This window comes from Orcinus orca, chromosome 1 (assembly GCF_937001465.1).
Source record: "Orcinus orca chromosome 1, mOrcOrc1.1, whole genome shotgun sequence".
Taxonomy (NCBI): Eukaryota; Metazoa; Chordata; class Mammalia; order Artiodactyla; family Delphinidae; genus Orcinus; species Orcinus orca.
In genome coordinates, this window is record NC_064559.1 from 197,358,630 (window position 1) to 197,372,165 (window position 13,536).

The window sequence follows — 13,536 nt, forward strand, 5'->3', positions numbered from 1 at the left end:
CTCCACTGACTCAGTTTCACGCAAATCGGTTTTTATTATTAGTATTGTCATCTTTTGTCCCCGCAGAAAAAGTTTATTTGAAACAAAACATGTGTTTCAAATCTAGCTTTGTTCACATATCCCCAAATATCCTAAAATATTCCTATGCTTTATGCCTTCCATTTTGTTCCCACTACCCCCAAAATTCTAAGCTAAACAGCAGTAGCAAACCCCTAAGCGCAGAACGTTCCAACTCCTCCAAGCATGCTCCATTTCACTGCAATTTTTCTAAAGATTTCCTGCCTGGAGAAAGTACCAAGTCCCAGGTGGGTGGGATTTTATTCTTACCACAGAGTAGGTGGTAAGAATAAAATGTGGGAGTCTCTTCCCCCAGCCTCCTAGATCAGAGGCAGAGTTCCGTGCTCGAGTCCTGGGTGGGAGGCGAAATCCCTGGACTGTGCGTACCGGGCTCGAGTCACCAGGCCCTTCCGCGTGGTCAGCAGCTGGGGGATGCGGCCAGTGGCCTGGGCCTGCCCAAGGCGCCACCAGCCCCAGCTGACCTTTGCAGTCAGAGGAGCGGCTGACCAAATGGCATTAAGAAATTTTGCAAAACATTCCAAAATAACCTATTCTGGAACGATCTGGGTGGTGTGGGATGCGGTTAGGACAAGTCGAGCCTTCTTCAGAGGAAAGGATGTTGGTGTTCATCTCCAGGGCCAAGTATCAATTTGCTGGGAGTAACATTTCCAACCACAGGCCTTACCTATGCACGAGATGCACTCGTTGCTATGCTTCTAGAAGTCCTGCCTTCTCTGTGTACCTAGCAAGTAGGGGTGTGTATCAGTACTCAGGGCTTTGTGATGGCTGGGCTCTGGGAGGACAGGTGTTCTCCACTCTGAACGGTGATTTGGCCATAAAGGGGATCCAGGTGAGATGTGGGAGCCTTGCTGAGCTTACAACACGAGGGAACTTTGGAAAATTTCCATGTCACCATTTCAGAGCTGGAAAAGCAAGACTCCGGGGTCCGCCACACAGCTACGGGTGTCATGCTGATCGACCAGACATTTATTTGGGCACATGGTCTCAGCGTAGGCACAGCAAAGCGACACCAAACCGAGGCGCCCTCTTCCTCCGGGGGATTCTAAATCAGAACATGGGCGCACCCCTGTCGTCTCAAGGGAGCGTCCGTGTTTGGAGTAGTAGGGGAGACCCTGAAACTGGGGGATAAAACAATGTATCCACACCCAGATAAGCCAAGGGGGCCCTTCCTACAAGCTTGTGCAGACTTGCAGGTTAGTGCCATTTAAAAACAAAAGATGCCACCACTGACAAAAGCAAAGGACGTAAGATTACACTGGCTTTTCTCAGTTTGGGGAAAATTTTGTGCAGAGAGTAGCTACCAAAAATTGTAAACCTCGTCAGTCTCTATTAAAAATAAAGTAGCTCCTGGCTAATCCCTGCTTATGGAAGGGATTCACTCTCCAGCTCTGGGGCTCCTTCCGAAATGTTGGTGTATTGGGGGATTTGTATTAGCTGAAGACCTATTCTTTCCTCTGAAACCACTTCACACAAACGGTAATCCCCGAGAAACTCGAGCCACCGAGCTTGGCAAAGGGGCTGCTCCCAAAATAGGGTCAAGCGCCCGCTTCCTAGAGATGCTTGCAAGAAACACAAATGCCAGTGCAGTATTTCCTGAACCCTGGTTATGTACCAGACCAGAATCCTCTCTGGGAAGTGTTTAATCCTGCATCAAATACAGAAAGGCAAACCATTGGCTTCAAGGGAGTGCAAGTTCATTGTAAAGGTAAGCAGGTGCTTCAGAAAGGACCCAAGGAGAAGAGGAGAAGGCCTGGTCACAGCTGTTCCAGGAACAGCCTTGGTCACTTGCCAGTTCACTGCCGTGGTGGAGAGAATTCAACAACCGGAAGAGAATCCTCTTAACGCATTTGGCGCCTGCGTAGATTTCACCGCGTCAAAGAAGATGCTCTGAGGGTGAGTGTCACAGCCGCACCAGATTCACATGGCACTTGGAACCAAGCTGCCTGGGAGGCCGTGGCGCCCGAGCATGCTCTTGCTCAGAGACCCAGGACCCCAGCTGGGTGGCTGCGGACTCAGGGCCATCCCTCCCCAGCTTCCTGTGAGATGCCCAGCACCGACTTGTGGAGGATTCCGCACTCCTGCAGAGACTTGGTGAGGTCAGAGAAGTGTCTCCTGGGCACCTCCATCGTTTCAAGGCTGCGGTGTCGGTAGGTGGCCTTGTTCTTGTGTTCGGCCACGGCGACAACGGTGTATAAGTCATCAGTTGGCCGGAAATGGTGGACAAACCTCCGTCCGGATGGTGATCTGACGGCAAGCAGCAGCCTAGGCTCTTGATCCGACGGTTCCTCCAGGTCTCTGGCCCTGTAGGAGCTTTGTCTCTTGGCCCCCACAATGAATTTCCTCTCCGGGGAACAAGGCTGAGCTCGGGAATCTTCTTCACTCGTCTTCACGGTGCGGGTCTCCGCTTGGTAAAGAGCCTGGGTGCTGCTCAGCTGCAGGGAACCAGCCTTTTTAGCAACTGTTTCCAGGGCCCCCTCCTCCAGGGTCTTCCTGTTGATGGAAGGAAGGACTGGGTATTTATTGAGGGAAGAGGATGCCCCTATGGGCACCTGCTGCAGCAGCTCCGGGATCTCCTCGGGGGCTCCCGGATTCGGAGATTTGGGTGTGCAGGCTCCCGGTTTCTGGCTGCTCGGCGACTCGCAGGGAATGGCTGGAGGTGAAGATGGCGTGAGGCTGCAGCATCCCTCCGTGCCTGCGGGCTTATGCAGACTTGGCCGAGGACGTCCCTTGGCGGACTTGGGCCTCGTGACGCGCATGTTTAGTGAGTCTGGCCGCCAAATGAAGCTGTCAGCTGCTGTGCTGACAACAGTACTGCATTCAGGGGGGGCTATGTTCACAGGGGCTTCTGTGGCCATTGCTCCTCAAGACCCCTAAGGAAGCAAAAGAGAGGGGGCTGTGGGTTAAATGTTCTAGGACTTCTGGACCTGAGCCATTCACTTCCCAGGATCCAGAATAAGGACCGGCCACAATGGGGGCGGGAGGGGGTGTGCAGAGGAGCTTCTCTCTGGATTTCTGGCATCTGGAGAAGGGCACCAGCTGCAATTCATTCATTCCTTCATTCCAGGCATTGGAATATATCAGTGAACCAAAGTCCTTGCAACTTAAATTATTATAGTGAGAAGAGGCTGGTGTTAAATCCACAAGTAAATAGATGTTTTCAACGACCACTAACTGCTATGAGGAAAATAAAGTATTGCACCAGCGAGTGACTAATTCTTATTCTTACAGGGGGTTGGGAGGGCTTTAACCTGAGAGACCAGATTGATGAGAAGGAATAAGCCCTGTTGCAATCGAGAGCAGGGCTCAGCTAACTGTTTCTCTCAATGGTTTTGGCTGTGGGAGCCACGTGGTCTCTGATCCAACCACTCACCCCTGCCCCTGTAGCACAAGAACAGCCACAGACAATACGTAAGCAAGGGACTGCGGCTGTGTTCCCTGTGTTCCCAGGCAACTTTATGTACAAGGACAGGGGTGGGCCCCATTTGGCCCACAGGCTGTGGTTTGCCCACCCTTGCTCTAGGGGGAGAGTGTCCCAGGTGAGGGAAGAGCCAGGGTCCAGTCCTGAGGGCGGAATCTGCTGGCTCCCAGGGTGGGGTGCTCCGCCCCACACTGTCCACAGACCTGGAGGCCCAGAAGAGAGCGTTACCGTGGCTGCCTTTGCTCAGAAGAGAGAAAGCATCCCTGTTCAGTTACCCAGCAGGGAATCCAAGCTCAGCTTCGCTCAAGAGCTGAGAGCTATATATATATGTGTTAGCAGACGGTATTTGTTTTTCTCTTTCTGACTTACTTCACTCTGTATGACAGACTCTAGGTCCATCCACCTCACTACAAATAACTCAATTTCACTTCTTTTTATGGCTAATATTCCATTGTATATATGTGCCACATATGGAATCTGAAAAAAAGAAAAAAAGGTTATGAAGAACCTAGGGGCAGGACGGGAATAAAGACACAGACCTACTAGAGAATGGACTTGAGGACACGGGGAGGGGGAAGGGTAAGCTGGGATGAAGTGAGAGAGTGGCACGGACATATATACACTACCAAATGTAAAATAGCTAGCTAGTGGGAAGCAGCCGCATAGCACAGGGAGATCAGCTCGGTGCTTTGTGTCCACCTAGAGGGGTGGGATAGGGAGGGTGGGAGGGAGACACAAGAGGGAGGGGATATGGGGATATATGTATACGTATAGCTGATTCACTTTGTTACACAGCCGAAACTAACACACCATTGTAAAGCAATTATACTCCAATAAAGATGATAAAAAAAAAGAGCTGAGAGCTTGAGCTTCCTGCCACAGGTGGCAGGGGGGCTCCCGCCCCGTATTCACTGGGGAATCACCACCCTCTGCCATGCCCATTTTCCCCGTTCCCCCTCCATACTTCATTTTCCTTTCTACTGGCTTTTCATTCAACCTCGCTAGGTGGCTCTGTGCAAGTCACTTCATGCAACATCCCTCTGCTGCCCTCACTTTGTCATCAGGCTGGGGGAGAGGAGAAGGAGACCCCACTGCCGGTCCACCCACTGGCCAGATCTCACGGGGGGGCACTCGGCTTCTAGACCAGGGTTGGCAATCCCTTTCCGTAAATGGCCAGAGAGTAAATATTTCCGGCTTCGTGGCCACAGTCTGTCACAACGACTCATCTCTGCCCTTGTGGTGTGAACGCCGCCATAGACAGTGTGTAAATGAACGGGTGTGGCTTTGTCCCAAGAGAACTGCCTTTACGGACACTGGCATTTGAATTTCATATCGTTTTCATGCGGCACAAAATCTTCTTCTTTTTATTTTTTCCAACCATTAAAAGTGTAAAAGCTATTGTTAGCTCATGAGCCACACACAGTGGTGTGATCTGGCCTGTGGGCCACGGTTCACCAAACCCCGTCCTAGGCCAGCTCCAAAGGGGCCTCCGGCCACATGCTAATTCTACAGATGTGTGAGCCAGAAAAGCAGAGTAAATGCCCCAGGCCACCAAGTCAGCTGGCGGCAGAGGCTGAAAGAGAATCCAGGTCTGTGACACCCAGTCCTGTTCTCCAGGACCAGACTTGGCCTCTCCCCCAGCACTGGTCACATTCAGTCTCTTCGTTAGCTGCTGACATTTCTTCTTCCCAACCACCTTGTCAACACTTTGAGGGCCCCTGTGTTTGGACCTCCCACACCCTGTATTTGGGGGTGTGCACGAGTGCACGTCCTGAAGCACGGTGGGAGGCGTGTTTCTCTTGCGGGCCTGGAACTGCCAAGTCAGGCCCCCTCCCCTGTCCTCGCCGTCTTCACAGCACCTTCGCTAACACGCTTCTGATCACCTTTTCTTCCCAGTCCCTGGTTACATCCTTCCCAGGACGCTGCAACGTGTTGGGCTCCCTGCCTCCTCTGAATCCTGACCACCACTGCGACTGCGGCTCTCTCCACCTGCAGCCTGACCAGCCCTCTCCCAGCCCTCGAAAGACCTTCTGGTAGCTCCCCAGAGCCTCCCCAGTAAGCAGCACGTTTGGGAGGTGTCGTGAGACCTAGGTTCTATTTCAGGCCCTACCCAGAGCTAGCTGGATGACCACGGGACAGTCATTCTACCTTTCTCATACATTGCTTTCCTCGTCTATAGAATTAGCTATATGACCTTGAAAACATCATTTAACTACCTCTAAACATCAGTCTCTTTATCTGCAACATGAGGACAGTAATACGAAACATCATAGGTAAGGCCGTAAAAACCAGGCTTGGCACACAGTAAAGGCTTCATTTTTCTGCTTTTGGTTTTTGTTTTCTGTTTATTTAGTGCTTCCGATTGTTTTAGGTCCAAAAGTCTTACCTGTTGCTTCAGAGCTTTTCCCCAGGGTGTCCGTGGCGGGCCTACTCCCAGTCACCTCTAATCCGCTGGGTGACTCAGGGGACCCGTGCCTGCCCCGCCCACTGCACAGAAATGCCGGAAGGTTGACTCCAATGAGCTACTGCCTCCAAAAATGCATTCTAATATGTCCCTTCTAATCCCATACTTTTATTTATTTATTTAGTTAGTTAGTTATGTATTGGCCACGCCACATGGCTTGTGGGATCTTAGTTCCCCGACCAGGGATCAAACCTGGGCCCTCGGCAGTGAAACCGTGGAGTCCTAACCACTGGACCGCCAGGGAATTCCCCCTAATCCCACACTTTAATCGTATACTTACCTCCCATTCACTTACTCCAAGCTACCTTCACCACACAATGCTGAGCAATGCAATTCAAGCCCCTTAGCTCTGCACCCTAATATTCCCATTCTGTGCATATTACCACCATTGTCTAATTTTAGGGCGTATCCCCTTCCTCACCACTAAAACCACAACCAAACAAAACACAGTATCCCTGTGTATTCCTGAAGGCCTACTCAGTTCAAAGTCTGCCCTGTCAGAAAGAGAAAAACAAATACCGTATGCTAACACATATATGGAATCTTAAAAAAAAAATGGTTCTGAAGAAACTAGGGGCAGGACAGGAGTAAGACGCAGATGTAGAGAATGGACTTGAGGACACGGGGAGGGGGAAGGGTAAGCTGGGACGAAGTGAGAGTGGCATGGACATATATACACTACCAAATGTAAAATAGCTAGCTAGTGGGAAGCAGCCACATAGCACAGGGAGATGAGCTCGGTGCTCTGTGACCACCTAGAGGGGTGGGATAGGGAGGGTGGGAGGGAGATGCAAGAGGGAGGAGATATGGGGATATATGTATACATATAGCTGATTCACTTTGTTATAAAGCAGAAACTAACACACCATTGTAAAGCAATTATACTCCAATAAAGATGTTAAAAAAAGAAGAAAAAGAAGTCTGCCCTTTCTTTCTTGACTGCAAGGCCTCTGTGTTTGCTCCCTTCTGCTCACAGGCCGTGTCTTTCCACACTCCCATTTTCCCACTTCTAGTCTTTCACACTCAATCTGGCTGCTGGGAGTTCGGGAGCCTTCTCCTTGGCATCAAACAAGGCTGCCCAGCTCCTTGTTAATTTAATCTATTTTCTGATCAACTGTGAAGAATGTGTGTGGGGGGGTTCCCTTTAATTTTAGTCAAAGTCTTTCACTTGTAATTAAGCAGCTCTGCACTTAACTCAGGGTGGCATGGGGAGGTCATAACTGCCCAACTGTTCTGCCAAAGAGAAGCTTAACTGGGAGACCAGCTCCCCCTCTCTGCCCACCCTTCCCCGTCGAAGAAGGGCTGTTAATTTGCCACAGCTTCTACCCAGTTATCACAGACTTGGCTTCTAATTCCCACACACGCCTCGGGAAGGCTTAACTGTCAGTAAGTTTGGTAACTTAGAAACCTCTTCCTTAACAACTTTGCTGAGGAAAGTCATGTGTTCTCACAGGCTCCCTGCTGGATTATTTTTAACAGTAAAACTTGAGTGTGTGCATGCACTTTCCATACCTTTTGGTACTATATAATTATCCATGTTCAGGGGGTGTCATATGCAAGACACCCTGGTCATAAGATAACATGACTGCGAGCTATCTCGGAGAAAAACCTCAATTATGACTAATCCCTATAAGCCCACTCATGGTTATTTAGAGATTAACACCTCCTTCAGGTAAAACCGTTCCCTCAAACCTGCTTTCATAACCCGCTGCCTCCTGCCGAGAGCAGGAACCATCTGTTACATGGAGGGAACATCAACTCTCCCCAGCTTCTGCCACATGGAGAGGGGAGGTGGGGGAAACAGGTGTTTGGGGACCTGGGCCAACGGTGTCTTTATATTCACACCTTGGGTCTCAAACTCTGCCTTCCCGCCTCAGTCCAGGGAGGCTTCTGCTGCATCCATCATCAACCCTGCTCAGCTCATCTCACCACCTCTAGGCCTGGCAGACTCTCAACCACAAAGTGATTTGACAAGATCTAGGCGTAGGCTTCCATCAAGCTGCCTGTTGAATAGGCAAGTGGCCTGTTTACTTAAACATAATAGCTGCACCCCAGAGGCCTGCTAGGAGTCAGGAAACAAACATTGATAACGGTTCCCAAGGAACTGACAAAAGGGCAGGTGCCCATTCCTTAAGATTACTCACCGAATCAACTGGAAAGAAGAAGAATTGGATAGGAGAAGCTAACGCCATCTTCCGGCTTTCCAAAGGCTCCCACCTCCCACCACGGGGTCAGACCACCCTATTTCACTCACAACCCAAACCTAAGCCTACAATAAATGCAATAAAATATAACTACCCACATATCATCTGCTGGTATATACCAAGGGTGCATACATTTGAAATGGTCTTTTAAAAACGTTTGTCAGTTAATACAATCCTCTGCCAATCCCCACTCCTCCTTGTGAGGCTTTGAGGATGAAAACGCTCAGGAGAACAAACAGGAGATAGTAGTTGGCCTGAGAATGAGAAAACTTTGGTACCATTCCCAGTTCTACCCAGGACTAAAGATTAGAATACACTGTCCTACGCAGAGTGCCATGTTTAAAAGGGGGAGTGGAGAAATTGGACCACAAGCCACCAAGTGATCAAAGGTCTGGAAAAGGAACTGGGCATGATTCCAGCAGCAGTGGGGAGGGGGGATTAGAGGTAGGTGGAGAAGAGCTCAGTTCTTTTCAAGTACTGTTAGTTCTAGAAGGAGGCAAGATTAGGCGGCAGGATGGATGTGGGGGAGGGACAAGAAAGAGCCTCTAGAAAGTGCGAGTTGACCTGGGTGAAACAGCGGGGGTCTGGGGGGAGGCTCAGATCTGGTTCCGATGTCTCCGTGTGACAGGACATCCCCTTGTCCCTCGGAGTCTGTGTTCGGTCTGTACTGCCCAGCCAGGAGGGCATGGCCCAGCGGTTTCCTAGGGCCCTCGGCTTCCGAAAAGCCCAGGAGCTGTCCCATTCCGGCAACGGTGAGCTCTGGCCGGGCTGGCTCTGCCCCTGGGGAGCAGCCGCTTCCCTCCTGGCCCCTGACCTGTCTCCCGGGCTTCACCCCTGGGGCCGAGTCTGGGGAGGTCCGCCCGGGCGACGGGCCCCGGGGGGCTCGGGGCTGGCCTCTCCCGGCCCCTCCCACGCCCCCAGGAGGCCGAGGACAAACCCGCGGGCCGGCGGCCGGCCGCGCTCACCTAGCGGCGCCGCTCCATCCGCCGCCGTCGCCGGGCACTGTCCCGCGGGTAAACAGCCTGGGTCTCCCGGGCAACCGCGCCGGTGGGCGGCCACGTGCTTCCGGTCTGGCCGGAACCGGCCCGGCCTGGGGGGAGGGGGAGGGGCGGGGTAGGGTTGGGGCGGGGGGAGGGGCGGGGGGAGGGTTGGGGCGGGGGAGGGGAGGGGCGGGGGAGGGGCGGGGGAGGGGCGGGGAGAGGGGAGGGGCGGGGGTAGGGTTGGGGCTGGGCTCGGCCCCGGGAGGAGACGGGGTGGGGACTCAGGCCCGGCCTCTGCTGCCTCCTTTTTTCCTCACCTAGCCTCCCTGCCTCGCTGCACATCTCCTGGGGGAGAGGGCGTCCAGGGGCAGGAGAGCCCTGGCCAGGAGGCTGGGGGTGGCAGGCCCGCCTGCCTCAAACCCCTTTCGTGACCTTGGCTCAGGCCCTGACCCTCTCAGTGTCCCTGATTGGCAGATGCAGCTGCTGAGATGACTGATTCTTGTGAATCCTAGAATCTGAGCAGCTGCTTTTAGGGTGTCTGTTTGAGCCCGCCCGTTCGACACCCGTTCCTTGACCTCCTCATTTCCCTATCAGCCTAGCACACCCGGGCCACATCCGAAATCTTGCTGTAGCTGCATCTGCACCTGCTTTGACCCTCCTGACCATGACTTCTTCCGCAACTCCAGCCACTTCTACCACGCTTGTCATTCAACATCTTCCAGAGGCCCGTCCATTGCCTTTCTGCTTTCTCCGTATCAGCCTGTGTCTTCCCTACCCTGTTGAGTTCAAGCTCCATTACCTCACTATTCCCTTGCAAGAAGCCGTGCCCTTGTCTTGCTGTCTTTCCATCACTCCCACCTGAGGAAACCCCAACCAGTCCACCTACACCAAGGTCCTGAAGAAATCTTGACCAGCCACAGGCATTGATGTCATGGAAACATGGGGTCTCCAACCTCCTTTGGACGCTCAGTCCTACACAGAAATCCTCCCACTTTCCCCAGCCCAGTTTTGACTCCTTTCTTCCCAGTGGCTATTTCAGACCTTGTCCTCTCTCCCAAAATCTCTCACCTCTCCTCGTTCCTCTTCCTGCTCAGAAGATATCCTTACTTCCCTCCTCAGAGAGAAGATAGAAGCCATCATATGGAAACTTTCTCAGCTTTCTGCCCTCAGACCTACAAACTTGCCTACTTTCGTCTCCTTGCTTTCCTTCCTCCCTCCTGTTCCGATGGGAGGGAACCCATCCTCTGATTCTGTCCGAGATTCACCGCTGATCCAGGGCTGCCCTGAAGCCTGTCCCCGGCCACAGGGTCACACCTGTACACACCCTCATCGTACTTCAGGCCCTTGCTCCTGCTGTCCCCTCTGCCTACAAGATTCTTCTCCACGCTCCCCAACTTCTCATCCTCTTTCTTTGCCTAATGGCCACTTACCCTTCAGATCCCAACTTAATAGATGAAGGCTTTCTTCCAAGATGGAATTAAGATAGCTTCAGAAGGAGTCCTAACTGGACACTTGTCTGCCAGGCCCTGTTCTAGACTCTTGGAATTTGCAGAGGAATAACTAGTGACTATATTATTAGAAGATAATGTTAGGAGACATTCAAGAACCATATCATCAGATGAAAAAATTCAGATTCACTACCCAGCATAATGGCAAAATGTTTGCTACCTTGTCTATCCCAGATGCATGGATACAGGACTGTGATAGAGCGCAGCTCTAACACTCCTGCAAGATATTCACAATTGGCTGAGAAGACAAGTCGCACAGTCATAAGGAGTTACCAATCAGATTCCTTTCAGTACAATCGGAGCCAAGGGTGGAAGAGCAGCACAGGCTGGACATGATTATCTGCCACGTGATTGGCACGGACAGGAAGTTCTCTGGGGGCCTGGGAAAGAGGGGATCGTTTCAGCGGTGGTGTTTCTTCCCATCTCAGAAAAGAAGCACCTGATCTGTGGGAGCTGCTGGCGAGTCCCTGGGTTGGGCGGGCCTCCTGCAAGGGTCACCCCCTCACCCACCCTGCACATCTAGGCAGGCATCTAAGGACCCAAGAAGGTGCAGGAGCTAGAGGTTTTAGGAGCTGAAGGTTTTAAAGCTCTGTGCTGGAGGCTTATTTCTTGTAAATGATTCTGTCAGAAATATCTAAGCAAGACTCTTCAGCCCTTCAACGCCCACCCAAAAAAGATTAAAGCGGATTCTTCATCAGCTATTTTAATATCACCTAAGAATTATGCAATCTTTTGGAAAATCAGATTGGCTTCTTACCCCATTTGTGTGCGTGAGTGTGTTTGTGTGCGTGGATGTGTCCCCATGTGTGCACACAGTGAAACGGTGCTGATGCCTAGGGTCTGTTTAATCTTCAGCAGTATGTGCCTTTTGCTCCCAGGGGCCATGGAAGGCACAGCCCTAGGGGGGAGGCTGGAGGGAAGGGAAGGAAAGGAAGCTAGCCAGACAACTGCTGTGCCTGCCTGCTCTTTAAAGAGAGGGCTGACTCCGCTACCTTTGTCTCTCCGCCTTTTTTGAAGAGGATGTCTTTAAAGGATGAACCCTTTAATGCCAGGTCTTCAGCACACATGCAAAGTGGATTCCTAGTAAACGTGGCCAAAGGTCACTGCCCTGCCAGCTTAAATGTGGATTCACCTCCTTCCCAGCCATGGGTCTCTCGACTCCACAGCTCTCTTCCTGGGCTCCAGCCAGCTTGTCCCCCAAATGGGCCCTCAGCCTTTTCACCTCCAGGGTCTTTGCGTGTGCCTGCCCGACCCTGCTCCCTTCCTTGAAGTTAATCCAAATTTACTGATCCTTCAAGGCCCATCTTAAAAGTCACCATTTTCTTGAAGGCCTTTCCTGACCACACCCCCCCCCCCGACACACACACCCCTCCTGTGCTTTCTCTGATCCCGTTTGGTCCAGTGGAAGATGCCCAAGATGGCGCCATGGACCCCCACTAGGTCAACTCCTCTCATCTTCAGGACTCTCCTCCCTGCCAATGTAGTTGTAGAAAACAATTGAATCTCAGGGCCCCCAAGTTAACGATTGGCAGAGCACTTTTAGAACCCCAGTCCAGCTGATTCCAAAGCCCACCCTGTACCCCAGAGGTCCATCCCCCACCCCAGTATTCCCACCTGGCACTTTACCTGTACCTGCCTATTGTGCTGGTCATGGGGTTGCAGGCGTGACCTCTGGGGTCAAGGCTTGAGTTTGAATCCCAGCTCCACCCCTCGCTAGCTGGAGACCTTGGGTAACTGCTTTAACTTCTCTGGACCTCGGTTTTCACCTCTGTAGAACAGAGATGATGAGAATAGGATTGTCGCGAGGGTGAAATGAGATAACACGTGTAAAGGTCTTAGCGTAGTGCCTGGTGCATGGTGAGTGCTTGGTGAGGGTTAAGTTCATCAACCTATTGTTCTCATCCCATGGTGCACATCTTCTTCAGTAGATTATGAGCTCCTTGTGGGCAGGAACTTGCCTGTGTCTGAGTTTCCTGCTTTGCCCACCACGTGCCTGCTTTGTGGTAGGTACATATGAGAATTCAATTCACGATGATGGTGATGTTGATTGCACAGCTGGCTTTTCTATGAGAGATCCAGCAAGTTGCCAGCTGGTATCCCCCCAAGGGTATGTGGCTTGAAGTCTAAATGAGCCCTCCCCTGGGTCTGGGCTGAAGGCAGGAGCTTCAGTTTCTTAGCAGCTTGTCCCCAAAGAGCAATCGGCCTTTTTTATTTTTTTGATGAACTAGCGACTTGTAGATTTTGGAGTCTGTACCCAGTGTCCTACTCTGTCTGTCCTCAATCCCATTAGACATGTCGATTGAGATCACAGATAACCTTCAAGCAGAAGGTGAACTGGGTGGATCTTCTGGTTAAGAGGCCAAGAGGCTGCCACAGTTAGTCATGCCTCCCGATGAATCAGCTTCCCGAGGGCACTGCAAGAGAGAAGTTTCTAGAAAATGAAATTCGCCCCTTGACATACTGCAGTTGTTTTTTGCTTAAATATTATTTCCGCCATAGTATTGGAAAACTTCCAAAAATGTATTGCCTACTCTTCCCAGTGTTCTGCAGCAAAACATACCAGACATGGTAACTCACCTTGGCTACCGCTGACCAAGTGCTTTTGCCGTCGGGAGCTTGTTGAATCTTGCCGGCAATCTGTCGGGGGCCAGGACTATTGTCTCCATCTCACAGATGAAGACCCTGAGGCTCAGGGAGCTGCAGTGGCTGTGACAGGAAGTGGCATCTCTGCACACCGCAACCTTTTCTCGGGGCTTGGAAGTCAATACCTACGCTCCAGGTGCAATACTGTTGACGTGGCTAGAGCCATCTGCCCTGCACTCCTGGCCCCAGGTTTACGGGCTTGGTCAGTTATCCTTTTAATCATTCCTCTCTCTCCCTTGCC

At 51.7% G+C, this 13,536-nt stretch overlaps 2 protein-coding genes across 7 annotated transcripts in view; one reads left to right on the top strand and one right to left on the bottom strand.

The window, feature by feature from the left end:
- Window positions 1-9,265, bottom strand: UBXN10 (UBX domain protein 10). Of its 6 annotated transcripts, none has more exons than XM_049706534.1 (3): window positions 8,979-9,114; window positions 7,806-7,963; window positions 1-2,948 (listed from the first exon to the last, which is right to left on the bottom strand). In XM_049706534.1, exon 3 carries the CDS (start codon window positions 2,931-2,933, stop codon window positions 2,091-2,093), a length of 843 nt encoding a protein of 280 aa, XP_049562491.1. In that variant the 5' UTR covers window positions 2,934-2,948; window positions 7,806-7,963; window positions 8,979-9,114; the 3' UTR covers window positions 1-2,090. The 6 variants fall into 6 exon arrangements, with proteins under 6 accessions (XP_049562491.1, XP_049562496.1, XP_033289034.1 ...); XM_049706539.1 differs by lacking the exon at window positions 8,979-9,114 and adding an exon at window positions 8,729-8,743; XM_033433143.2 differs by lacking the exons at window positions 7,806-7,963; window positions 8,979-9,114 and adding an exon at window positions 9,130-9,265.
- The window catches only part of PLA2G2C (phospholipase A2 group IIC), a 24,079-nt gene continuing 19,392 nt past the window's right edge, over window positions 8,850-13,536 (top strand). The window contains exons 1-2 of the mRNA XM_049697189.1: window positions 8,850-8,916; window positions 9,086-9,211. Coding sequence (XP_049553146.1) covers window positions 8,850-8,916; window positions 9,086-9,211 — 193 coding nt within the window. The remainder of the gene's footprint in view (window positions 8,917-9,085; window positions 9,212-13,536) is intronic.

Coding starts and splice junctions, on each gene's coding strand:
- UBXN10 (XM_033433143.2), bottom strand. CDS start 2,933: ATGGCCACAGAAGCCCCTGTGAACATAGCCCCCCCTGAATGCAGTACT.